This window comes from Acanthopagrus latus, chromosome 23 (assembly GCF_904848185.1).
Source record: "Acanthopagrus latus isolate v.2019 chromosome 23, fAcaLat1.1, whole genome shotgun sequence".
In the NCBI taxonomy this organism is placed as follows: Eukaryota; Metazoa; Chordata; class Actinopteri; order Spariformes; family Sparidae; genus Acanthopagrus; species Acanthopagrus latus.
The window spans coordinates 8,178,766-8,205,956 of NC_051061.1; the positions used below are offsets into that span (position 1 = coordinate 8,178,766).

Below are 27,191 nucleotides of genomic sequence, written 5' to 3' on the forward strand. Positions count from 1 at the left end.
GCTCACGGAGATGCTTTTGCCCAACCATACCAGTTTGACCCAGAATGGGACCCAGAAGGAGAGACTCCTGAAGAAGTACAGACTCTGCGGCTGCAGCAGGATGTTTCAGAATTGTAGTTTGTTCTATGTGTTGTTACAGTTACTACCATGTGGCTAACGGCTAGCAAAAGCTGTGTTTGTCTCCAAACTCTTGGACACTGTTCGCATCGTCTCTGTCTCCAGTAAGCTCATGTTTGCTTTGTACTGACCCTCGTTACTGAAGCAGTCCGATGTGAAGTGATTAGCACACACGTACAAGCTAACATGAACCGCAGCCGGGACATTGTTGTTAAAAATGAAAAGCAACCACTGTCTCTTCTGTTGTTCTGTAGCTGGGACAGAATATAGGCACTGATGCTGATTTTTACAACCAACAACAGAGTAATTTGCGTGTCTTACTCTGAGCGACGACATTGCGAAACACTGCTGTCTTACCACTGGACACACCAAACTTCACCTCGAGGATGAACGCCCCCCTCTCAGATATCTCCTATCACCGCGCAGAGGAGGCTGGCATGTGTAAATGACTCCTTTCATTACGTAACGAAAGGAGCTGAATCTGATCAGCCTGGAGGAGCGCTGTTATACCAGTGGGTGGGCTGCAGAGACCATGCAGGAATCACTTGCTTTCCTCATTCAGGGAGTTCAGGGAGGACCAGTGTATATATGAAGAGACCAGGGAAAACATGTTTTTCATAATATGGGACCTTTAAACTTTAAAATACAATAATCAAGAAAAAGATGTTCTTTCTAATTTCTGGCTGTATGAACTGATTTCATCCTCCTGTGGCTTGTCAAGAAGCTATGACATAAATACAAGAACATGTTTGAAGCATTTTAATTAGCATAACTAGCCCTACAAATAAATTAAATGTTGGTAGGTAGTACAAAAGGTACAGCCCGGCCATTGTCTGAAGCAAAAGACAGCTGTAAAGAAGCAGAGAATACACCCAGTTGTTTTAAGTCGGCAGGTTTTGTTGCTTACTATTGAAGAACGCTAGTTTTGAACCACGTCATGTCGCAATGGAAAGAGGAAACACATAACACCTTCATTTTCAGGGAAAACTTAAGCCTGGTGGCAGAATGAATATCACAGTAAAGGCGGGGGAACTAATCCATACATGAATGGTGTTGTTTTTCTACAGACATTTGTCTATTCCCAATTTAAAGCTCCTGTATAGTTTTTTATTTCTGAATACATTTCAATGGGAAACATTGTTTTTTTAACTTAACCACATTCATTTGTTGTTTCTACAAATGACTGTTTCATCACCATTCATAAAACATGACCAGATTGTATTTGGAGTTGTGCCTTTGATTATAAAAGTCCTGAAAGCTCTAATGAACAACAGGGTGTCTAGTTTAAATGTAACCTTGCGGGACACTTATGAGGAAAAAAAATGCGCAGAAGGAAATTAAGCATTAGATCCTGGTGCCGTTGAAAGATTTTAATAATTGTTGAATTTCCCAGGCTGTGAAATCCGTGCATAAACACATCTCAACAGCAGAAGTCCACATCATTCGCTACACATTAATCACAGATGGCATTTTAATAGCATCGGATGTTGTGTTCTGATGGACATAAGAAGTGGCCCATGCAACACCTCTGGCCCCCAGCTAGCAGCTCTGTGAGAAACACATCAGTCTGCTAACATGTTAGCATTCTGTGCTATTTATCTTTCACAGTGTTTTGGTGCTCAGAGTTTCAATTCAATGCTCTTGTGGGCTGATGTTTGTGAGCCTATTTCTGCCACTCTGCCCATGCTAAGTCTTAACTATGAGATAATGTCAAAATGATGAAAATCAAAATGGAAATGGTGGGGCAAAAGTTGAAATTATGGGAAAAAACGTCATCATAAAAAAGGTGAAGTAGACATTTCTTGCCAACCCAGAGCATCAGTATTCAACGACATGGGAATGAAACTCAAGAATTTTCTTTCTCTAGAATTTTCTGCTCCAGCTTAAATGGATAAAAAGTTGAAAATATGAAATAAAAATCATTTTGAGCTATAAGTTAACATATATTTCATGATCATGACGTTTTATCTCATACCTATAACTTACAGTGGGAATATTATTAATATTAATTTCTTTCTTTAACTGGCAGAAATGGGCTGGGAAAAAACACAGCACATTTTATGGATGTTTCTTTTTTTTTAGTCCCTCAAAACAGGAAAAATTAAACTTTCCTCTGGTAAATAATTTCTCCACCGAGCAGTTGTTTTTAAATCAAATATTTACAGAAAAAAAAACAACACAGAGGTTCAAATCATAAATATTCACAGTATTAGTTATATATTAATCATTCTCTTTTCATAAATCATCTTTATGCACTCCTGTGCTCCTGAGTGAGGCAAATCAAACTACCGGCGGACCTGTTGTCAAAAGGTTTCTATCATGCAAGCTGTGAAACTTCAGGTTTAGTCCATAAACCATAGTTGGTGGCAGTCCTGAGCGAGTACCGAGCATGTGCAAGTTCCTTGACCTTAAATTAAGCAAAGAGGTCAAGAGTCTCAAATTTGTTTCTATTCACATTCATTTTCTTAAATAAATAAAGTGCTTTTCCTTCACAATTTGTTCACTTTCATTTTGGATGCTGCGTATGTGGTATAATGTGATACAAAAAGTATCCTGGGGAAACAAAAAGTCACAAAACTAATGCAGGCACTTTTAGGACAGAGAAAGGAAAAACATGATTCAAGTATATTTAACTTTTTTCCCCCCCATGTAGCTCAAAATAACATAAGTGAGCAGAGCTTGGCACATTCCTCCTCCTCTTTCCACTTGTTGTCTACCTCTCCACTGCTCCCTTCTGCTCCTCCATCTCTGCTCTTCTTTGCCTTCTTGTGTTTGTGTTTCTTCAGCACTCCTTCCTCCAGGAGCTCCAGGGCGCCTTGTCTCTTCTCCTTTCTGTGCTTCTTCTTCTGCTCTTTACCTCTGTCACTGTCGTCGTCGTCACTGCTCTCCTGGCTCGCTGATGTACTGACGCTGTTGCTGCTGGGCCTCTCCCCCTCCTCCAGCTCTCTCCCTCCGCACAGTTTGTCAGCATCGCCCTCTACTTTGCCCTCTTTTACTACCTTATCCACCCTGTTTCGCTTATATTCCCCCTTTTCTGCCTTGCTCTGCGTTAATTCCCGACCAGGGCTGCTCATTCTGGGCTTCCTGAGCTCTGACCCTCCGGGGGATTCGGGCGGTAGCGCTTTACCCCAGCTGTGGGAGAGGGAAGGAGGGGAGTGGCGGGTCCCCGTAGGCCTGTCTTGGTGCCTGTAGTTGCCTGATGTGTCTCGGGGATTTTGGCAACGGCTCCTGTCTTTACATTTCCAATCAGGGAACGTGTCTCGACATGTTCTGTGTGCATTTTGGTCAGGTGGTTCGCCGGCTCTGCTTATCGAGCCGCTGGAGGATTTCCTGCCGGGACACCAGGAGCTCTTGTCGCCGCTCTGGTCGTCCCCCCGGTGCCTGTCTCTCCTCTCTCTGTCATGTGACGAGGAAGGGAGATTCCTGCTGCCATGTCCCCTCTCTGTCTCCCTGTCCCGCCCTCTCCCTTCATCCCTCGTTCTCTCTTTAGATCGTTTGCTCTCTTTCTGCCTGTCCCTCGGCCTCTCGCTCTCCCTTCCTCTCTCTCTGTCTTTCGGTCTCTCCATCTCTGTCCTCCTCTCCCCACCTCTCTCCATTAATGAGGTGTTGTCGGGTCTGTCTCTGCCACTAGAGGGAGCCACACTTCTGGAGTTTTTCTCTCCCTCCCTTCCCCTCCCTCTGTCCCTCCCGTTCTCTATTTCTCTATGTCTCTGTTGTTCTTTCTCTCCCTCCATCTTCCTGTCCGTTGGCGTCTCTGCTGTCACAGACACAGATGATGATGATGATGGCAGCGGCAGCAGGAACACTGCAAGAGCCTCCTTTTGAACTTTGATCTCTGGTTGGTCCTGCTCTTCTTCCTCAGACTCTTCCTCCTCCCATTTGGAGCGAGGGACCTGACACAGACAACTAAGGCGTCACTGAGATGAAATGCACCTTTTTTCAGTGTTTCCGAAACGTTTGACTCTTAAACATTGAAAACAAAGCAAAACATCCTGCAGTTCAACCAACGAACAATTACTGTACAAGACACAAAAGTTTTAAGAAAATACAAATGATTGTTCATCAATATTTACAAGTGTTTTATTTACATTCCAGCTAAGTCACAATGTGACTGCTGGTTGATCTGGCGCCACATGCTGCTCTGACAGACACACCTGTTTGAGAGTGAGATCCTCCTCCCTGTCAGCAGCTCTGTCCTGTGTGAACTCCTCCAGAGTTTTCATCACCGTCTTTGTCTCCTCATGATCCTCATATGTGCTGCATTTAACAAACGCAAGGAAAATTAAATTTCAAAAATGGCTTTTAGGCTTTCATGAAGCATGCTGTGTTCTTATGTTGGTAGACAACTGCATCTGTTAATTGACAGGCTTTACGTGTTTTGAACGATCTGATAAGCCAACGACTTCTGCGGTATTTGGAAAGGAAATCATAAATAACAGTTATGTCCAACTAAATACAACTAATAATGTTCACATGATGATTGAATGACATGCTGATTATTTATGCATGTCATATTATACATGCATCTTATTTTGTTTTGTAACTCAACAAACTGAATAAACAATATTCACCACATATTCATTCTGTTTATATGTGATGGACCCTGCCACCTTTCTAGCTTCAAACTGTGTTCTATGGGTCTTATTTTCCTTCTTATTCAGTTATTGAAAAAATAGATATTGGGAGCCATTTTTACGTTTTGAGCCATTATTTTCCCCTTCTCGTAAAATATCCTGACACCGCGTAATACTTGCTCACTTTGGAAGCTGGGTTAGCTGCAAGCCGTCGGCCACTATCAGAGTCAATTCCCATTAATCCTGGTTACCAGTCTGTAAACAGTGCACCTAAATCAGCCAAACCAATTAATCAGTCAACCTCTAGTTATCATTGGTGGCGGCGGAGTCTGCTATTCCTGCAGTGGATTCAGATGGCCTCTCTATGCAGTACCTAATCCAGCATTGCAGTTGGTGATTTTAATTCACTGGTATCAGCCTCACTGTTAACTGTTTACTCTCTGTAACATGTAACAGAGCTGTATCAGATCGCCTACTTTCGCTAGTTCACATTAAAGTGAAACGTGGAGTAGCTCTCACTGTGAGGCAGTCACAAATGTATTCATGGAAGATTAGCACAACGATGTTAATCATAAATGTGTCTGTTCTGTATTTGCTGACATCAGTTTTAAAGACTGATGGTGGGTTAGGGTTAGACTGTGGTGTCATGGAACAAGAAGAACTTTAAAGGACAAAGCAGTGATATTCTGACCTGCCATCGTCCAGCTCGGTGTTCGATCTGTGAGGGTGGCTCTCGTCTCTGCTCCTCTGTGACTTGGGCTTGGTCATGCCTTCTTCTTCTTCTGCTTTCCCCATCCACCACTTTGCTCCCTCCATCAGCTCCTCCTTTGGCAGGTTTCCTCCCTCTGCTCTCTGCTTCTCCTTCTGGGGACCTGCTATAGACTCTTCCATCTCTCTACCTCCGCCGTCACTCCACACTCTCCGTTCTGTTTGGGCTCCTTCCCTCGCGCTCCTCCTCTCGTCATTCGACAGCTCTCGTCCTTCGCTGGCCTCCGTCCTGTCTTGTTCCTCCCACTGTTTCTTGCTCTCCTTCTTCTGCTCCTCTGCTCCGCTGAAGGCATAATGCCATAAGTCAAAGTCCTCCTCCTCACTATGCTCTTTTGTCTTCATCTCTCTCTCATCGTCTCTGTGGGTATCTTTCTTCAGTACTGGTTTTGCCTCTCTTTCTTCTGGTTTTATTTCATCTTCAGGCTCACCTTCCCGATTTCTGCTGGATTCCTTCTTTTCATTTACTTCAATTTCTGCCGCTCCCCTGTTTAACTTCTCTCCGTTACCAGTTGTCTCAATTTCCTCACTTGTTTTTACTGCGATGCTCTCGAAAGAAGACAAGTCCAGTTTTTCTGTGCTCTCTTCCTTCCTTTTTAAATCCAGGTTGATGTTGATGCTTATCTTCTTCTGTGGTTTCACCTTTATCCCTCCCTCCCAGATGTCCTGCTCCGTCAGAGGCAACATCTTCTTCTCCTGCTTCTTCTCTATGTTTTGTTTCTTTCCATCCATTGGATTAAGGGATTCACTCTTGCGGGTCTCTGGGACCTCTGTGATTTTTGTTTTCAGACACTTGCTGCTTTGGGCCTTCACAGAGCTTCTCTGACCGTCCTCTCCTTTTCTTTTTCGGTTCTTGTCTGATCGTGAGTCAGAGGCTCTGCTGCCTTCAGGGTTTCTGTACCTGTCTGTATCCACCCTGCCTGCACCTTTGCTGCGCCTTTCTTTGTGTCGTCTCTCCACATCCTGCTTTGAGTCAGAGTATTTGTCACTTCTCGTTCTTTTATCCATTTCCAAACTTCTTTGCTCTCTGCTTTTTCTTTGTTTATCCAAATGTTTACCTGGTTTCATGAGTGTTTGGACTGATTCTAAGGCCTCACTGGCGGTGACTTTGTCACGTACCGGGGTGCCATCCTTGTAGGCACTTGGTCCAGAGTTGTCCCTCTTCTTGTCCTTTCTGCAGTCATCCGTTGACTCGGGGGATGAGGACACCTCTCCTCTTTCCTTCTCATGTTTCTTCACGCTCCATTGCTCATGTTTTGAGGTGCTGAAGTTCTCTGATTTCTTTGTAATTAGCTGCTTGTCATCTGTATTTCTTTCCTGCAAAACCGCTTCTTCACTGCCCTTTGTAAGTGCCCTCGGCGGAACTCCGTCTTCTGATGGGGTGGAGCGTCCGTCAGAGGACGATTGAGACGGAGGGGAGCGGCTGTCGCGGGACGAATGAGACAGAGAGGAGCGACTTTCGCTCGACGACTGAGATCGCGTGGAGCGGCTGTCACTTGAAGAGTGAGATGGAGGGGAGCGGCTGTCGCTGGATGACTGGGATGGAGGGGAGCGTCCATCCGTCCGTCTACCTTGGAGTCGATTGCGTGATTTCGAGTTGGCGCGCGAGTGACTTCTGCTTCCTTCTCTTTCGACCCACTGAGGAGGAGGAGAGGGAGGAAGACCGAGGAGGGGAGGAGGAGGCAGCTGGTGGAAGTGACCGACGTAGCTGTTGAAATATTTCTCACACCACTCTTTGTACGCCTGCTTCCACTGCAGGTAGCGCTCTCTGTCCAGCTCCAGACCTCTGGTTTGATTTGCAGGCTGAGCGTACAGGTGACCTCTCCCCTCGCCTCCTGTTTCCTTTTGAGGGTGTTCACCTCGCCTCCTGGAGCTGTACCTGCTCGAAGTGGACTTCTTGCTGTGATGCCGACTGTGATGGCTGGCTTTGTGGTGATCTGAGGGGGACTTGGACCTTGAACGGTAACCGACTCGAGGTGAAGACGACGAGGACGGCGTAGGGGAGCGCTTGTAACCGTAGCTGTAGGAGTGGGAGGACTGAGAGCGGGGGTGGAGGTTTCTGTGGCGGGAGTAGGGTGAGTGGGGCCTGAAACAAAACAAAGAGAGAATATTCAGACATGTCATATGTCACACACATTTTAAGGCACTATTGTCTTGCCATTGCTTGAGTTTCTTCCATTTCTATTTCTCAGTATGCTTGTTTACGAAAGAATGGGGTAAAGAAAACATGTCTGTTTCTAGAGATGCATGCATTGGATTTTTGCCGATATTCAACATGCTGATATTTCCAAGACCTTTTTATGCACACATTTCTTCCATCTCATTGCGGAGAACTTAAAGTCTCCCCATATAATACTTTTCAGAATTAACACATTCACTGGGCAAAAGAAAAAAATGGTGTCTATCAGTAAGGCACCATCTTATCGGTCTTACATATTGGCAGGAATGTTCATATTGGGCTGATGTCAATATTTCATTTTAAAGCCTTTAACACAATATTAATATTGTGTCTTTACTCTCTTACATCCCTATTCCTCCCTCTTGACCATCAGTTTGGATAGTATCCTAAACAGAAACAAACTGTATACCTTATGCAGTCTGACCGTGTATATGTTGACTGATTAGTAGCAAGGTACTGAAGCATAAATATGGCAAATAAGGACTGTGGTAGTTCACAGTAGAAACAGTGTCACTGATACATAGTCTGTCCACCAGAGAGCACTCACAAGTTGATTATTCAAGTGTAAAAGGAAGACCAGCTCAGTATGTACCTGAAGAGATCTGTATCAACAACATTTATATTACATGTTTATGAAAAAAATAAGTTTTTCACTGTTAAGTACCGACTGGGATATAATATGTTGACTGCAGGTGAGTATCAGAGGTTCAGTTTCAAGGTAGGACAACACACTAAGCATGAGCTCTTATTAGAAAATAGAATAGAATAATCACAAGCAAAAAAAAAGGCACAAAATACCTTGATCTGCCCTGGGACCTGGATCGGGAGCGGGATCTGGACTTACTCGACGAGCGAGAGTAGGAGTGGGAAGATTTGGACATTGAAGACTTTGAGCGAGACGAGGAGCGTCTGTAGGTAGATCCTCTGTTAGGTGACCTAAGGGCAAAGAGAGAAGGGTTGGCATGTGAGGGGAGATCTATATTTCATCTAATTATCAATACATTATCCTCATACTGTGTAATACAACTGATTTATCAGACATCGGTTTTGTGTTTCATTTACCTTTCCTTCTTCTTTCTCTGATGCATGTACCAGTTTTGGGGGATGAGGGTAGGGATGGAGGAGCTGGAGGCAGAGGAGCAGAGGGAAGGGATAGGGGCACCCTGGGGGGTCGGGAGGGTCCAGACGGGCGTGGCAGGTGGGTATCCAGGGGGGTAACGGTTGTGAGGCGGCTGAGTGGCGAGGAACGTGTGGAAAAGGGGTGAGGGAAAGAGAGGCGGAGGAGCTACTGGATATGAGGAGGAAGAGGAGGATGAGGGAGGCAGCTGCCGGTTGTTCAGCTCACTCCAGGCTGTGGGGGGATAACCTGAAGAGGAGGAGGCACTGTGGGAGAGAGAGGAAAAGACATCAGTGGATAGAAAAATATACACACTAGGACCTTAGAAAACACGCACACTTCACTAACCTTTCCCAAATTGTTGGTGGTCCAGGGTTTCTCTGGGCTGCACCTGTGGATTCAGAGATAAATTGGTATATAGTATAATGAAAAGACAGACAGAGGGACTGCTTCTGAGTCACTCACCTGAGGAGGACTGCTGTGGATTCACTGTCTGGGGCTGTTCCTCCGCAGTGTGTTTAACCTGAGCAGACATCACAGATTTCATACGGAGAAACTTTGCAGCATGGAGTTAGTTTGTCTGTGTCAGTGTGCGTGTGTGTGTGTGTCCCCTCACCAGTGGTATCAGCTGTGATGCAGCAGCAGTGGGATCTTCATGTGACACCAGCACAGAAGGTGCAGCAGCCGCTGAGTCATCATGTGTCCTCTCTTCAGGCTCCCTGAAGAAACAGCAGATACATCACAGCACCACATCAATGCGACTGTTTGCGAGCTCTTCAAGCTCTAATCCACGGCGCCACATTTGATCAGGGATTGCACCAAATGCTCAACTTCGGTGGGTACTTGAAGGCTGTACCCACACAGACACTTTGTCACGAATAAAAAAAATCTAAAATACATGCTTTTCCTTTGACCTACAGCATCGAGATTGTTTTGGTGAGGAATCGCTAATTTTTCTAAATATTGGCTATGGGGATGTCTGCCTTCTCTCATGTGTAATGGAACCAGATGGCACTCGGCTTGTGGCGCTCAAAGAGCCAAAAGAATTAATTTGGAAAAACTCAACAGCAATGTCTCTTTGAAGAAATCCTGACCTGGGCAACAGATAATCCACTTACTATGTAGTGAGACATTTCATGTACAAACTATTTTCTTTCTACTAGACCCGCCTGTCAGATCGTTATCCACACAGAGAAAGTGTGCATCTACTCATGCTTGTGACGGCAAAGGATGTAAATATTAATGGCTTCCTGCTTAGTTAGCTACCCTCTCATCCAACAGTAGATATCTGCTTTGTTAGGCTAGCAGCCCTGTCATCCAAAAGCAGATATCTACTCATGGATGAAAGGCTAGCTAACTAAGCTAATGTTACAGCTAATCAACAAGAGGCCATTAATGTTTACACCCTGTGCCGTCACAAACACACACCAAAACAATCTAGATGGATAAGGAATGTATAATGAAAATATGTATTTTGGATTTTTAGGGTGAACTGTTTTCAAACCCCCCCCCCCCACACACACACACACGCTGCATCCTGAAGTGACTTTACCTGTCAGATACCTCCAGGTGGCCTTGCGCAGGCTGGAGGAATGTGCTTGGCGTGTCAGGAGCAGGGGCGGGGCCTGATGCTGTGGGAGGCGCCTCACACACCTGAGACGATGATGGTGTGTCTGCAGTCTGTGCGCAGTAGAGGAGAGGATCCTAATGAACAGAGGCAACAAGAATACAGCAGGGATCAGAATATAACATAGAAAGCAGAGAGAGGGTCAACATAAATTACAATATACATGCTTCATTCTTGTTCATGCAGTGCATAGTGTCTTCTAAGTGTTTCAACGGTTTTCAGAAGAGAACTATGACTCTGAGATCTGACAAAATGTGATTGTGAAAGAGAACCGCAATTATTTGCACTTTAGTCATGCGCTAGTCTTTGTCTGTCTGCCTCCCAGATCAAACACATCATTACGCGGATCACCTGCTGGCTGTGGGTCGACTGGTAAGGCTTCTGTGGTTGGATCTGCATGGTTGGAGGCGGCGGGGTGGGGACAGGGCTCGGCGTCGGGGTTGGGTTTTGGGATTGGGAGCTACCACACTTTCCTCTTTTAGATTGACCTTGCTCTTTCTTGAAAGTGTTCACAGCCTGCGTTGGGAGGAACAATAGAAGGCTTCTGGTCAAACACCACCCTCAATTTATTTTATTATCTCTGTACATATTCTCCATTCCTTTCCCAACTCACCTGCCGGAGAAATTTATTGGGTATCAAGGTATCAGGGGAGACATCTGACTTGCCACAAGTGGAGCACATATGGTCCTCTGAATCCAGCAAAGCAGTGCGAATACCTGACGAAGAGATTAAATGGTTTTCTATACAATAATGAGAGAATATCCTGGATATGTGCAAGGCTATGTTGCGCTGTTGGTGTCGTTTGGCCTCGCAGTGATCAGGGGTGGAGCTGTGGTATCGAGTTCCCACCCATACACCTATCTCAACATGACGTGATTGTGATGTTTCAGCACCTTTTTATAGCATTAAAACCAAACTTGTCAGAATAATGAACACTTAAACATGCAACAGTGTGATAGGAACTGCCTAAAATGAAAGAAAACATCCACCTTTATACATGTCAGTGGTTTAGGGAGTTACCAAGTAACTAATATGGATTTGGCATCAAATAATGACTTATTCCTTCACCCTCAAAGAACTGGAAAGCCACCAGCAGTAAAAAAATTGCTGTTGTCTTAAAATGATTCATAACTTTTGAACCGCTCACCTGTCCATATTCTCTCCTTCCTGTTTTTTTTTCTTCATGTTCATTTGTTAATATATTCTCTGAAAAAAGTCACTTTGGAATGTTCCTCTGCTGTGATTAAATAACTTTTTAGGACACATCTACATGGCCATTAAATGAAATACAGGATTATATATATTTTTCACTGAAAAACACCCAGAATAATGTTATGATAAATGGCTCTAACATGCTTAATCAGATATAGACAAAAATATATATTGAATTCTGAATCATCTAAGTATATGTAAGTAAAAAAAAACTAAACTTCCTGTCTGAGGTTCTGCCTGAGAACAATTCTGGTCATTTCAAACTTTCTCAGCCAAACTAAATGTAAAATGAAACTTAAGGTTCCATTGAATAAATTGATGTGTGGCCCTTGATGCCAACTGCTAGAACAGAGTAATAAAACAAAAGACTTACAGGAGAGCATCCCAAATATTGTTCTAGGTCCTTGAGGGTCAAAGTTTGTGTGTGTGTGTGTGTGTGTGTGCTTGTGTGTGTTTGTGGCAGACACTCACAGTCGTCACAGTAGCTGTTTCCACAGCAGGGTATGACCACAGCATCACTCAGCAGGTCGTGACAGATGAGACAGAGGAGTTCGGTGGGGACAGGATCCTCCTCGCCTTCTGGTTCTAGCTGCTCCTGAGGAATGAATGGAGGCTTCTCCTTCTTGCCAATGGCGTACGCCTTACTATAGACAGACAACAGTTCACACGCCAAGTTTTATGGGTCTGGAGGGTGCCTTTAACCAGAGTGACTGTTAAAAGGGTATGGTTGACAACCGTCAGCTGAGGGGCACAAACAGTCTTGCTAATTGCGCTTACGATGATTCAGTTAAACAGGCCTCAGGTTATGTACCAGGATTTCAACAAGAGGCCTTTCTCTCCTCTAATTGAGAGAACCAAGTAGAAAATCTAGTTGCCTTGTTTAAACACTCAGCTAATGACTATGTTTTGCTTTCACCACAGATATGATGCATTTATACAATTTACAGTTATCATTTAGGGATTGGGCTTAGAGTCAAACATGAGGGCAATTATTAACGTTCAAGTGAGCACGTTTTGCCTGCAAAAGCTCTATTTACTCTCTCCCACAGGAGTCGAGTCGAGCCTTTACATTTGAAACTTATGTGAATCACTATGTTACAGGCATTGTATAAACACATATATGTTTATTATAAATCATACACACTCCATTCAGTCGGCAGACATACAGTTGCTACTGTTCTAGCTGTGTTATTTTAGATCACACTACCTTGCTTAGCCTGACCCAGCCTTCTCTGCCTCTGAATGGCTACATCCTGCCAATTAAGTTACACTGGTTCAAGACACAGTGTGTAACGGGATGCTGCAGCAGTGCACCATATGAGAAAAATGATGTGTTTTTTGATAGCTGAATCGTGTAAACCTATTATACTTGCGACCCCAAAATAAAAGTATACACCTGAAAATTAGCATAATATGACCTCTTTAAAATAACTATGTAACTTTAGTAAGAGGGTAGGTTCACAGCCTTACATACATGTTTACTTCAAGATACAAGGTTACAACACATAACATCGTTGAGATGTAAAGAGTTTTGTTTGCAGCTAGGACCTACATTACATCTGACAAATTGTTACAGACCTGGGATTTATATTTACAACAGTGGTGCTGATTTTGACACACAAAAACTGAATCTTTTGTCTCACGCGTGTATGGCAGGAATGGCGTAATGTCCAGAGTTGGTCAGCATGGCTCCCTTTATGCTTGGATCGTCCACCTCCAGCAAGAAGGAACGAGGGATGCCTGTGCTTTTCTTCAATCTCGGAAGGGCCTCGAAGTTTTTATCCTGCTGCAAAACACACAGGCAGGTAATGCTAGGTTTACAGTACACACATGCAAACAGCACAGTCACACACAAATTGTTTTCTTGCAACTGAAACTGCCCACATGTTCTGGTCTTACTCCGGTAGCGGGGCAGTTCCTGATGTGGTGTCCTGTAGTTCCACAGCGGTAACAGGTGTAGTTCGATGGAAGAACAGCACCAAACTTCTTGTTGTAACTGGAGACAGGAAAAGACGGATGAAGAAAAGAAATTACAGAAAAGCAAGGCGGATGAAAGTTAATTAAGGTGGATAATTAAAATAACGTACAACGTGCTGGAAGACTGTGGAAGAAGATGCAATAGAGTAATGAAAGCCAAAAGAGAACAAGTGATGCATCATGACATGGAGACAGAAAGAAAAGGGAAAAGAAAGAAAAGACAAGGAGAAAGCAGGTGGAGAGATGAGGAAGAGATCTGAGGGCATTACAGGAAACGACTCACTTCATGGATTCGTAGATGGACTGATTTAACACAACTTTAATCTTATCCTCCTCCGACACGTCCGCATCTGCCAGGTTGGCCATCTGCATGTACAGACATGGATTTACATGAGCAGACACAAAGACGGCAGGTCAAATCTGAGCATCGGTCACTCGCACAATCCAGGATAAATTCCTAAAAGCTAAATAACATGTATGTAGGTGAATATACCTTGGAAAAAAGGGGTAAGGCTCTGGTAGAACTCTGCTCCTCCATCTGTTATAATTAAACACAAAATCAGTTTTGCAGATGAAGCGACAAGAGCCTCCGAATTACATGTCTGGGGAGAAGATTAAGAGCTCTGATTATATATATATTGGAAAGGAAACACTGTTAAGTTTTACCAGAAAATACACACAGTTGATTCATAACGATGCTCATGGTTTTATTCCAACAGAAGACCATTTGTCCTGCTAAACTTGATGCTTTAGCCCGGGTATCATTTGTGATTTTAAGCCGAGATATAATTTACACCAGCATCCAGCAGTGATTGTCACACAGAGTGGATGATAAATGTCTGCTCTCATCCCAAGATTTCCGCCTCAGCTGCTCCTGCCAGCTCCCTTCTCATCTCTCCTCACTCTCTTCACTGAAAATGAAGGAGCCAACAACATAATGCTCCCTGGGAATTTGCACCTGTGGAGCCAACAGTTTGTAGGAAAAAACAAAACAAACATCTTTGCTCTCATCACCTAACATCTATCTCAGTGCCTATCACCTTGGTGCTTTCACGTTTTTTTCCAGAACCTGTTCTTGGTTTGTTCATTTCACTAGCATGGATGGTTACGCTGATCTGCCGGTTGGCTGTCCCAGAAATCTGGTCCATATCAGAGCCCAGCGTACATGTTTTCTAATTTGCACAATTTTTAGACCAACATTATCTAAAATGATGCTTCCATTAATTGAAAAAAAGTGTATGTATTGGCAGATACAAAGACATCAGATTCATACTCCATTTTATCAGTACTGGCACTGGACCCAAAAATCGAGCATCAATCGGTCTCTGGACCAGATAGAGATATCTTTAAAAAAGGTTGGCAACCGGTCAAATTCATACTCAAAACAATTATTGGGCAGCATATCACCAGGGTAACAGCTAACTGTAGCAGCCGTTTAGCTAGTTAGCTGGGCAGCTAGTGATCTAGACTTGGAGTGCAGAGCATAAGGGAAGCGTTCATGTTCAGCTGTTTAGCTTTGGACCAGAACAGGCCGGGCCTAGCTGGTTAGCATACTAACTTACGATGTTGTCTCTCTCCAACACAATATATATGTAATAATGACAAAAATGTTGTTTCTTCACATTCTGTTGATAATTTGAGCAACTGTTTGAGTAGTGCACATTTATCAAATGGATGGAGCTGAAAACTCAATTAAAAAAAAAAAAAAAAAAAAAATTATAGCAACATTCGTGATCCCCATATGATAAACCCTAAAGACTCTGGTGATCACCTGACTTTTTCACAAAGCGCCCCCATGAGGTTGGCATTTTCATGAAATTTTGTGCAAATCCCTTCCAGGATGATCCCAATCACACCACCCATCATTTAAACATTTTCAAACTGTCCAACTACTTAGATTTATGGCCTAATATCGGCAACTAATTATTAATTAAATATTAATATGCTACAGTAACACAGTGAACATGCTTTCGATCATACCTGCTGAACATCAGCATGTTAAATGCATTAGCTTTGGTAAAGTTACAGATCTACCGCAGAGATTTACATTATTATACAAAGATAGTGCCGTCACTACTGCTCCTTATATGCGCTCAATAAATGCATTAAAAGCCACACACACAACCACATATTCATAAATCATAAACATATAAACCTTAAAGCTGCTAAATAAACCTCAGTGTTCTACACTGTAGTGTATATATATCATATAAATATTATATTGTTCATGGCAGTATGACAGATCTTTATGTCCAGTTGTATTAAAACTCAGACAAATCTCACAAAAGAAGCTATCAAAGATGTATTATTGGAAATCTAGGATGCAGCATTTTGGAGCTTGGGGATTAGAGATCATGATACCTCTGCCTCCACTGCTTTGATTTTAACTTCTCTTTCTAAAATATGGATTTTTTGAGACCTCCAGCTGTGTGAAAGAGCAATACTAAATCTCTGGAGTTGAACCCTTAAAAGCTTGTCCGATGGTCAATGTGATTCCTCTAACAACATTTTTCAGCTCAATGTGTCTTTCCTGCAAAGGAAAAATGTGGACAAAAGACTTTAATCATCGATCTGAAATGTTCAATGATGACAAATAGGGATGTGTCTGTAAAATGTGTTATCTGAGGTATCGACTGTGGTTGTGTTATCAGTGTCTTTCTCTCTCTGGTGAAGTCAAACACATAATCAATACATAAGACAGCTTCATACAAACGACTTTATTGGTAGAAAAACACAAAGGAAAAAAATGTGCAGTCCAACAGACTCAACGTACTGAGAAGAGTGGCAGACAGTTCTCCTACTGAGAAACCAGAGACAAAATCAGGTCAGGTCAGAGCACACTAATTCAGACTGAAGCAAGTTAAAGCTTTTGAGATGTGTTTAGTTCACAGGATCAGAAACAAATCTACACTACAAGAACTCGGGATGAAAGAAAAATATTAGGTGTCTGAGGAGTCATTTTTGGCCCTACATTAAAAGATAAGACACTGTTTACTGTTATTAGAAGGGAGGTGACATTGTATTCCTTTGTTGGTTTTATCTCAATTGCATTAAGAGATCGTTTCTTGACGGATATGAAGATTTTGGTTGGTGTTAATTAATGATATGTTTTACACTTCACTAGAGTAGATTTAGATTATCCTGATGCTAAATTATTCATTTTTTTTCAGTGGATGGTGAACACTAATCCTATCTGCAGACCAAATAAGATCAAATGTAATAAATCAAACACTGCCATTAATTATCAGGACGTTCAACCACAAATTCAATTTAGTCATTATCTACTCATTCTCTTGCCAACAGAAAGTCGGAAAACTTAATGTAGCCCACAAAACATTTCTGGAGCTTCACAGCAAATATTTAAATATACTAACTATGCAAAAAAAAGAAGAAAAAACATTAAATGGCTTTATACATCTCAACCAACATAATTCTAATCACCAAAAGCCCCAAGATACCAAACTGATTTTAAAAAGACATTACTATTACAACACGTTGCCAAGCAGGCTTGGGGTATGCTAATATTTTAAGCTTAGCAACTACAGTGACAATTTTAGCTTCGAAGAAGCATGTAAATAATGTGTTTTCAAATCAGTTTGGGATCTCGAGGCTTCTGGACACTTGGACTAGACATTTTATGTTTATGTTGAGAGGAGAACGCTGCTTGCTATGGAGCTCCGGTAATGTTTTGGACTACAAAACTTCACCTAACTTTCCATCAGGCTGAGTGGATAATGACCAAATTTTCATTTTTGGGTGAATTCCTCCTTTAAAAGACTTCATCAGCACAGCTATTGATGAAGGCTAATAAATGAATGTATACATCTCAAAATGCTATGAGATGTCTGAGAGCATCTGTGCAAGTGCTGCAGCAGCTTGTGAAGAAGAAACTACAGGACCGTCAGCAGCTCCAGCATCATAAAGCAACAGTTGGGTTTATCAGTCTTTAATAGCTGGTCTGCGTGATAAAGTCTGACCCGCCCGAACAGCTCCCACCACCCACAGACAGCTACTGAATGACTGTCAACAATGAACACTGACTGGTGACACAGCAGTTTGTTAAATTAACAGCTGAGGGCCTTTATTGGAGGTAACACTTGCAGGTGTTTTTCTCTTTTGGCCATGTACAAATATGGCACTAGTTAAACTGAAAACTTGTAAACTCTTTACTTGCAAATACTATATTTTTACTTATCGTCAGCAGCTCCCTGTAAATCAAATACTAAATACAACTTCCTCTTCACGACAGGAACTCAAAGTGCAATAGAGGAAACAGAGGCTTTCTGCGAATTTGATTGCGGTTTCATTTGTTTAACCCAATCGTAGCACAGTACACATTCAACTAATATTCGATCACAGACACTAGACCAGACAGTAACACTGTGTGTGTTTAGTGGAGCTGCAGCAGAAGAAGTGCAGTGGGATGTAGTTTGGTTTACGTACTGCTTTGTAGGCTCCAAAAGCGTGGTGATGCTGGCCCTCTGATCGCTCACTAAAACACAAAAGGAAACCTTTTTAAATAAGTTGTCCAGGACAATCTAACACTGGTAACAAAGATAAGGGCTGAAATAACATAAAACAACATTTGTGTTTATCTAAGAGGACATTATTCTGTGTAAAATAAAAGTTTAAAACCAATCTTTAAAGTGAATCACACAACTAATGAAAACCAGAATTATTGTGGTTTAGAAAGTTTTTCTTTTCTTTTATAAAGAAGTCAGCAAGAAGGTCCCTGGCTCCTCTGGGTGGGCACCCACAGCACACCAACAAATTGTACCTGTGGCTCTGGATGTCTTGGATGACATGAGACTTTGAGATGTCCTACATTACCCACAATACCCCTAAAGAATCAATGTTAAGCTGAGAGTCGAGTAGGTGTGTATAAATGTTTAGTAAAGCCAGCTTCATAGTGGATGTTCAAGGATTGACAAATAACAAGAAAGCTTGAAGTTAACAGTCATATAAATAACAGTCAGCCTGATTGCGTAAGATGTACTTGCCGGATGTGGCATTTAATTCGCCTTAGGCAATTGCCAAATCTGTTGAAAAAACTGTTGAGCCCCGTATTTGTCAGCTTATATCATGTAAAAGTACAACGTCAAAGGTATGATTGCAATCTGGCAAATCTATAAACTATTTTCTGTTATGTCTAAACTGTAGCTTTTATGTGAAAACACTATTATTGTAGCTTAAGAAACATTGTTTTTATATGAAAGATGTCGAGCTATGTGTGTTCAGTGTTGATGCAAAATGGTGACTCTAGGAAGAGCATCTTCCTTTCGTGATTCTGAAGGTCTGAAACCAAAACCTGTGGTTTACTGTTGCTCTTAAATCTTTTTTTTAAAAGTCTTTTTTTTCGGTTGCTTTTAAATGGAAATGAACAGGACTCAAAGTTAAGGCCTTTGACGCCGAGTGACTGTCGGCCTGCCTGTGCAGGTGGAGAGTCAGTTTGCTGCATTTAATCTTGTGGGCAGTCATGCTGCAGCCGCACCACTCCTCCCCCCCCTGCATGTTGCTGACAGGGCTAATCACATGACTGCCTGTTGGTTCCAGCGAGGTCTTTTCCTGCCTTCAATGCATAAAACCCACAACACCGCTGCCTCTCCTGTCTAAGCCCGACTAAAATCTGGGTAATCCCTCTGAACGTCACGGTGGAGTTTCAGTTTTAGTCTCTCCTCTTTTCCGGTGAGCATAATAATTATCAAGGAAATATTATGAAAAACACCCTGTCTTATCAAATATTGGCCATCAGCTGAAGGGATCACACTTGTCCTCATTACAGCACTACAGGTAGACTTGTAGGTGCCAGGTGGTGGCTCCTGAAGGCAGGGTGGAGACTGCAGCAGCAGCAGGGACATCAACAATAATCACAAGGCAGGAATTCAGCAGCACTTACGTGTTTCGGGTCTTGCTGTGTGAGCCGGACTTGACTCCGCTGTTGGGGATCCTCCTGACGATGACAGAGGAGCCTTTGGGTATCAGACCTTCTTCATCTGTGTACTCTGGGTGAGACAGATGGAGGAAATGAGGGTTTAGAGGGGAAGGGTTAGCTCACACAAAATGATCCGAGTTGGGATTTTGGAGAGGCAAGTGCATATTTACTTTCACAGAAATATCCCTCATCTTCAGGGTTACTGAAATATCATGCTCCCTTTGCTGCCACCGAGTACATTTGAGATTTAATCTTAGGTACAGTCTTAAACAACGAGTCTGAGACTTTAACCAGAAGGATTCTACTCCAAGTCTCAGTTTTGGTTTCACAAATCTACAGCAATGATTACTTCTTAGGGATGTTAATGATCAATGACAATCAGAGACGGGCACAAATAAATCAAAGAGTATTTTACAATAACAGATTACAGATACTTGGTTTTCAAATACAGACTAAGAAAACACAAAATACTGGCATGAGAAAATGTATTTAATTAAAATACATGTCTTTTTATCAGTAAAAAAAACAATACAAAAAGACAGAAACTGATATGACATTTTAGTCATTAAGTCGCCTCAGTATGGATTGGATTTTGTTGCCAGTTCTTGAGAAGTGATAGACGGGAGCCTCGTAATCAAAATGAGGTCATTATTTTGTCTTACTGAATTTAAAATTCAGGTAAGCTTTTGCCCTTCATCTGCTGTTTCAACTCCTGATGTAGCCAACTCTGATTTTACATCAAATATCAGTGTTAAAAACAGTTTTCTATATTTTCATATTTCATATGATTAATCAAGAATTGATTGTTAAGGCAGCTGATGATTCAATAATGAAATAAGTTTATGAATACATTCATGATAACAATTTTCAGTTTGTTTAGTTTGGTTTGGTTCAGGCAACAAAAATACCTATACAACATGTTACAAAGGGTAAATTTCTCCCGTGTGTGTATTCTGCCAAACTATTTCACCATGTCACAAAAAGCTGTGGCATTACAAAAACATGACTGGAAAATAAAGATTTTAGTATTAATTCAAAAAGCCTGGTTAACTATGGTCAATTTTACATTCCTCTAAATTCCCTCCGTAGAGTATTGACACCATTGGATGCTGTAGTGACACAGCCCTGTTTTAAGTGACATGGTCTTTTTTCTTATTGTTTCTAACTATCCTCTCTTCTCATATCAGTAAAATTCCAGGTAGCCTGTGGACCTTTTTCCAGAGTTTAGCTGCAGGATTGTGACTCACTAGGTAATTCAGAGAAGTCGTGGGTGATTACCACGTTTGATCTGTGTATCACTCATTTTATTTTATATTTTGCCCTCTTCTTCTCAACTAGGCGTTTACTTTACCTGTTCTTTAAACGGTTTGCATCAAACAGAGAAATGCTGGGTTTACTCGGACGTTTCCTTCATTACTGATGCCCATTAATGATTATTTCCATTGTGGTGCGCGTGTGAGGTTCAGTTCTAATCTTATGGTCATGGCCAGGCTTGTGCTACCCACCACACCTGTGCTATTTTTAAACACATCTCATGTGCGAGGACCTCTGCATGCATGCTGCCACCGGCCCGGGCTGATCCACCACCACCAGGCCGCCTAATGACCGGCGTGAGGCGTAAATGCAGCAGGAATGTGTCCCATTCATTAGCACCCCCCCTTTGTCAGAGCTTGACTTTTCTGGACCCCCTGTCGAGCTGAAAGAGGTGACGCAAAAGAAGAAGAAGAAGAAGAAAAAAAACCACTCTCTCGCTGGCCAGCTGTCAAACAAACAAACAAACACAAAAACCTTGAACCACGTGTTTTCTTCCAAAGTTCAAACAGTCGAGACAAACACACTGCTATCAGTCCGTCCGTGTGTCTGTGTGATATTACCTTCCTTGGTTTGTGCGTTGGTGATCTGCAGGTCGCAGTCCCCGGCTCGCAGCTTCTCCCTGCCCATGATCTGCCTCTTCAGGTCCTTCAGCGTGATGTGCGGGCCGTCAAACACCACCGTGTCGTAGCTGAGTTTGGAGGAGAATTTATAATGAACATGAGTCATGCTGGAATGACACAAAAAAGAAAGCTCGCCCCACGCTGTCAGACAACCGACAGCTGTCACTTTCTCGGCGCTGGCTGAACCCTGGTAGTTGCTATGGGAGAACAAAGTTAGCTAACTAGCCGGCGTTAGCAGCGTCGAGCGTCACCGGTCTATGGAGCTACGTCGTCCGTGAACAACTAAGCGATAAAGTGGCGTTCACAGGATGACATTTCCCGGCGTCTGGCGCAGGAGCGGCGGGGAGGCAAACCGAAGCCACCTCAGTCCGTTTCGAGCCTAACTTCAACTTTTATTCCTGCCTAAAACGCTCAACTGTTCGCTGACAGAAACCACCAGCTGTTTCCGCAGGCAACGGCTCGTCAGCACAGTGCACTTACCGTCTGATGCTGCGTTCACGTGGTGCCCGCACGCTCCGTCCTCTTCCACTCCTGTTGAGTTGTGCCTGTCGCTCGAAACACCCTGTATCGATTTTATAGTTATTATTAATGTATTAAAAAGTTTTGTTTTATGCTTATGTGCTCTAAGACGCTGTTGATATTTTTTTAACAAGGCGTTATATATTTATCAGGTTTTACTGTTGGTTTTGACGTGATCTGATTTTAGTTTATTCTTTGCAAATACTTCGCATTCATGGTCTAAATAAAAGATCGGAGTTTCCAATGACTAACTTGCATTAAAAAAATATAATAAGAGATTATGGTTTACAAGAGCAAAGAAGAATATATCCACTGCTATAGTGTCTCCACAACTGAATCTGTAACATTTGCTAAACCTTATGTTTGATATAACCAAGATAATTTCATTTTCTGAAATCATCGTCTTCTTCTTAATATTATCATCATCAGTTTTAGAAAAAAGTCAAATGCATATCGATGAGAACAGTAGTTGGTGTCTAAACAGGTTTTATTGTCTCACTAAGAGATGAAAAAAAGGCCTGCATAGCATTCCCATCTATAGCCTAGTGTCATACAAGAAGAGAAAAAATGTCCACACATACACACTTACATACACATTTGTGATGATGCCTAAAACAACTACGTGTATTTTTCACACTTAAAGCTAACTATGCAGGTTAGAATATAGATTTTTACATGTTTTTCTCTCTACCCCTGAAGGCAACACTGTGATCCATACTCAGAGCGGTGCACCTGTCTGGGCTCAGGGGACAACACGCAGCCTGGCTCAAATGAAACCACATTCACACCTGATAAAGATTATATTTATCGCCGCCATTTGTCCAGTCCTTCTGTTAGAGTTGTGGTTTGTTGATTTATATAATTTTATATCAAATTTGTATTATAATGCAAGTGGCAAACTCACTCCAAAGCTCACTGAGATTTAGGTACACAGCGGAAAAAGAGACACACATTTTACTTTTTGAATAACAAAGCATCAACGTGCACATAACTCTCAGCTGAATGGTTGACTGTTAGTAGCTCTGTTGCTTGTGTAGCCCAAAACCACACCAGAGGGAGACAAAGTACCATTTATGACACTCATACGTGTGTGTGTGTGTGTGTGTGTCTGTGTGTGTTAGCTGAGCTGTGCTGCAGTGTGTAGTTGCTCTGCCAGGTTCATACTTTGACACCTTCGGCCCAAAGGCCATTGAAAAACAATGCCTGATTGTCCTCAGCTGAAATAAAGCCCTATGTCAGCTGACAGTGCTGTTTGACGACAGCACCGACCTCTCCTCTCCAACCAGGTTCCTGCAGGGAGAACGAGGATGCCACTAACATTCTGTCAGTGTGTGTGTGATTCAGGTACAAACAGAAATTAATATTCCAGATTCAACTGTAATGAACTCTTTCATTACAGTTGGATTTGATTTGATTTGGACTGCCTGAAATGCCAGTTATACATATCAACAATTACATTTGTGGTTTTAAGCCCAGAGTGGAATTCTTGGCATCACAATTTCTTTTTTTCTTTACAGTAATTAGCTCTACATTTTCACTATCGATATATTCATTCTTAAATTTTAAAACTTTCCGTGACGCAATTCCTTGACGATTTCATAAATATGCCTTTTTTTCGCTTTTGTGCTAGATAAATGAAAAAACAAACAAAAAAAACCCCTCATATCTGTGTGGTAAGTAGGAAGCTCCAGCCAACAGCCAGTTCTGTTAACAATGGCCACCTATGGGCACCTATGGGCCACCTACCACACATCTCAGTTGTTTAATCTGCACAGAAGCTGTAACTATTGTCGGCCTTAAAGAGACAGTTAGTCTTTCTATAGATGGTGAATCTGCCTGAGTGTAGACCGAGCCTGAGCTGTAATGTATAAAGATAGACAGACAAACACTGCTGTCCGACTGATTCGACTAGGCTTGATTATGCTTGTTTTTATTTAGCTGCGGCTTCAGTGTTGCTAGCGTCTTTGATATCCAGCCTCCACAACGGGGACCTTACATTGATTCAATTATTAATGAGATATTACGGCACCGAACGTGCATCTCAAATGAATGAGATGTAAAGATTCACTTGGATACACTGAACAAAATGGCAATTAAATTGTATGTAAACTCCTGCGTGGCGTGTGGGGTTTGTGTCTGGAAGTGATCTAACATACACTTTGATTGGCTACATTTCTTTGTCTGGGAGCAGTTGCTGGTGGAAACATTGGCATGCCAAGGATTTAATGTTAACAACCCAGTAATGCAATGGTCTCTACAGCTAGCAGTGAAAATGCAAATGGGTAATGATGTGTACGTCTGAAATCTCCATTTGCAGCTCACAATTGAATAACACAGTTAACACAGGTAGTAAAAAAATGATTAAGGGAGGGCATCCAAATTATTACACTTTGGTTTTTACACATTAAAAAAGAGCTATAATGTGCTCAGATGTCACTGTGGGACACTTGTGTCCTATCCTTATGCTAAGCTAAGCTAATCAGCTGCTGGCTACAGCTCTATAGGCCACTGTAAATGCATGAGAGGTGCTATCAAGCTTCTCATCTAACACACCCGTGGGGCAAATAAGAACTGACACATTTCAATAAATTGAGCGTTTATTTGTCAAATCAAAGAAAAATATGATCTAAGCTAAAATGAGCGTACCAGAGGACTCTGAAGGGAGGAAGACGAGAGGTGAAGGAAGAGCACGAGTGAGAAAGTAGCTCGGGAAGAAGGAATCTTCTCTGACATCATCACTACAGGTTGGTCATGATGACACACACACACAGAGGAAACACGCTGATTGGTTGGATTCAGATAAACGGAGGGAGAGAAAGGAGAGATGAGAGAGGAGTGTTTGAGGAAGTGCTGTGCACTCGGTCTCCCCCCACCCTCTCTCTCGTGCCTGCTCTGCTCAGAGGAGGGATTTGCCCTATCTTCCCTGGCTTAGCGCACCATTGTGAAAGCAGTGGGAGGATGGAGAGATGCAGAAGGAGAGAGAGGGAGAGAGGATGAAAGGGAAACAGCTGCTGCCTTTAAACTGATGTTCTTCTTATCGTGATATGATACAGGACATGTTCAGTGACTCAGCCATCAAAGGGCTGCTGGGAAACAATTACAATTCTTAGCTTTAAGTGTGTGTGTGTGTGTGTGTGTGTGTGTGTGTGCGTGTGTGTGCTCATGTAAATTATGGATGGGAAATGATGTGTTTATTACATTATCACTGTGTTTGTGTGTTTTATCTGTGGGAAGTTTGATTAACTAATTGAAATTTTCTCGAAAAGAGCCAAAGGTGGATTTTTTAAAATGTAAATGTATTCTTTAGCGAATCAAAATGCTCTTCAATACTGTATAGAGGTAAAATAATATGATAATGCATGTGACCTCATAATGACAATATTGTGTGTTTCCATGCTAGAGTGAGTTTTACTGGGACACATAATTTCCAAACATTTTATTTCATTTTTCTCGGTCCTTCCCTCATCCTCCCCTCCACCTTACACTCCCTCCTTCCTGTCTTTCTGCTTGAGCAGCATTCACAGCTCCAAGGCTTTTTTTTCCCTCTTCACACTGCAGATGGCCATAGTGTTACTCCACTCAGGGCGCACACACACACGCACACACACACACACACACCCGCACGACACTGCTCTCTTTGTTGGTGACAATGGTTCAGAGTGCTCTTCACTCAGTTTGCCCTTCTCGGAGAACACAAGTGTCTCTTGTCCTCAGAAACTCAACTCGCTGAAGATTTGTCGAGCCACTCTGGCACCGATCTGATGCTTTGTGTCTTCGACTTCACAGCATGCCATCAACAGTGGACGGAGGAAAGGCATTTTTGGTGCCAGTCGGTCAGTTCATCCACCGCTTTGTTGGATAGACTGGAGCATCTCTTAATTTCACCAAATGAGTTGGCACGACATTCGGTAGAGATGCTCCCAGATATTGAATCCTGATATCTTGATGAGCCCCTGACTTTTCAAGCTACTACCTCAGTGTGCGGCACAAGCAGGGACGTTATATTAAATCTGGCCACAGTGTTGGAGCCTGAATCATTCCTATGAAAACTGCTCATCAAAACAAAAGCTGGACCTCCCGGGTATGAAATTACCAGGATCTTCCATATTGCTCAGCCCATCGCACGTGCACACAAGGGCCTTCCACCAACAGAGCCGGCTAACTACTGGTTTAACGCCTCGCTAACTTGAATAGAGAAAAAAATGATTAAATAGTGCAGCTCGTCCAGACTTTCCAAATTTCATTGGACTGAAAGACTCTTTTCCATGAGCTGACATTTTGGAAGAAGTGGCTTTAAAATGATGGATACGTAGATGTTGGAAATCACCACAAAGTCGAGCTTTTTTGGCTTCATGCACCACTGAGCAGCATTCGTTGGGAATGAATGGGGCTCCGTATCCAGGTTCTAATGTAATGTCCTCGGAAAAAAATGAAAAAGGAGAAGTGAGTGGCTACCACTGCCACAAAACAAAGACTGTCACAGCTAGCCGATTAGCTCGCTGATGTTAGCATTTATCTCAAAGCACTGCCGTACCTGATCTAAATTTGCTGCTCGTGTTTTGCTCTTGTTAGAGTCTACAGCTGGGAGTCAATAAACTGGATTTCTAGGAGTTTCCATCCTCCAATATGTGATTTAATATATAATTTGCGTGATATAATGCCACTTTAATGCTCATGCTGTGAAGGATGGCATGCATGGCGAGTTATGACGGGGGTTAACAGGTGCTAATGAGGCAGACTGCGCATAAAAACAGCTGTTTTCCAAACTTGACGCCAGCATGTTAGATTCAGGCTGAAGACTGATTTGCAAGTGTGAAAGTGGCTAGTAAAATATAACGGCGCAGATAATGAACTATACAGCAGGGTTTTATGTGCGGGTGCACCGACAGATGTTATAAAACACATGCACCCACACATGCGAGGACACGCACCTGCACACGCGCTCACACGATTGCGCAGCCAAACGGCGTACAACAACAGAGGAACACATGCGCACAGACATCAAGGTATTCGCTGCATGTCCCCCGGTGAATCCACACACACACGCACACACACACCCCAAAAAAAAATGACAGCTGACTTCACAGAGCTGGTGAACTCAGATTTAAACACACAAGCTGGCATTCATGGATGGATGGATAGATAGATAGATGGATAGATAGATAGATAGATAGATAGATAGATAGATAGATAGATAGATAGATAGATAGATAGATAGATAATTAGGACATCAAAGC

The 27,191-nt window shown here is 42.5% G+C and overlaps 1 protein-coding gene across 4 annotated transcripts; it reads right to left on the reverse strand.

Moving 5' to 3' along the window:
* Positions 1-1,176: 1,176 nt before the first annotated feature.
* LOC119013801 (E3 ubiquitin-protein ligase RBBP6-like) lies at positions 1,177-22,162 on the reverse strand. 4 transcript variants are annotated; one of them, XM_037088646.1, is made up of 20 exons: positions 21,916-22,162; positions 21,376-21,503; positions 19,466-19,571; positions 18,013-18,061; positions 14,063-14,107; positions 13,853-13,935; positions 13,477-13,588; positions 13,236-13,375; positions 12,064-12,236; positions 10,993-11,096; positions 10,731-10,895; positions 10,305-10,456; positions 9,369-9,471; positions 9,218-9,275; positions 9,101-9,143; positions 8,698-9,018; positions 8,434-8,571; positions 5,383-7,542; positions 4,272-4,374; positions 1,177-4,010 (listed from the first exon to the last, which is right to left on the reverse strand). In XM_037088646.1, the coding sequence occupies exons 2-20, from the start codon at positions 21,440-21,442 to the stop codon at positions 2,772-2,774; spliced, it is 5,361 nt and encodes a 1,786-aa protein (XP_036944541.1). In that variant the 5' UTR covers positions 21,443-21,503; positions 21,916-22,162; the 3' UTR covers positions 1,177-2,771. The 4 variants fall into 4 exon arrangements, with proteins under 4 accessions (XP_036944541.1, XP_036944540.1, XP_036944539.1 ...); XM_037088645.1 differs by lacking the exon at positions 21,916-22,162 and having other exon boundaries at positions 13,492-13,588; positions 21,376-21,905; XM_037088644.1 differs by lacking the exon at positions 21,916-22,162 and having other exon boundaries at positions 13,236-13,378; positions 13,492-13,588; positions 21,376-21,905.
* Positions 22,163-27,191: the final 5,029 nt, after the last annotated feature.

Bases quoted from the DNA above. Each gene is read 5' to 3' on its own strand.
- LOC119013801 (XM_037088643.1), bottom strand. From the start codon at position 21,541: ATGACTCATGTTCATTATAAATTCTCCTCCAAACTCAGCTACGACACG. The intron at 9,276-9,368 runs GTGAGGGGACAC...ATGTCTGCTCAG, and splicing joins CATCACAGCTGATACCACTG to GTTAAACACACTGCGGAGGA. The intron at 9,144-9,217 runs GTGAGTGACTCA...CTGAATCCACAG, and splicing joins TCCACAGCAGTCCTCCTCAG to GTGCAGCCCAGAGAAACCCT.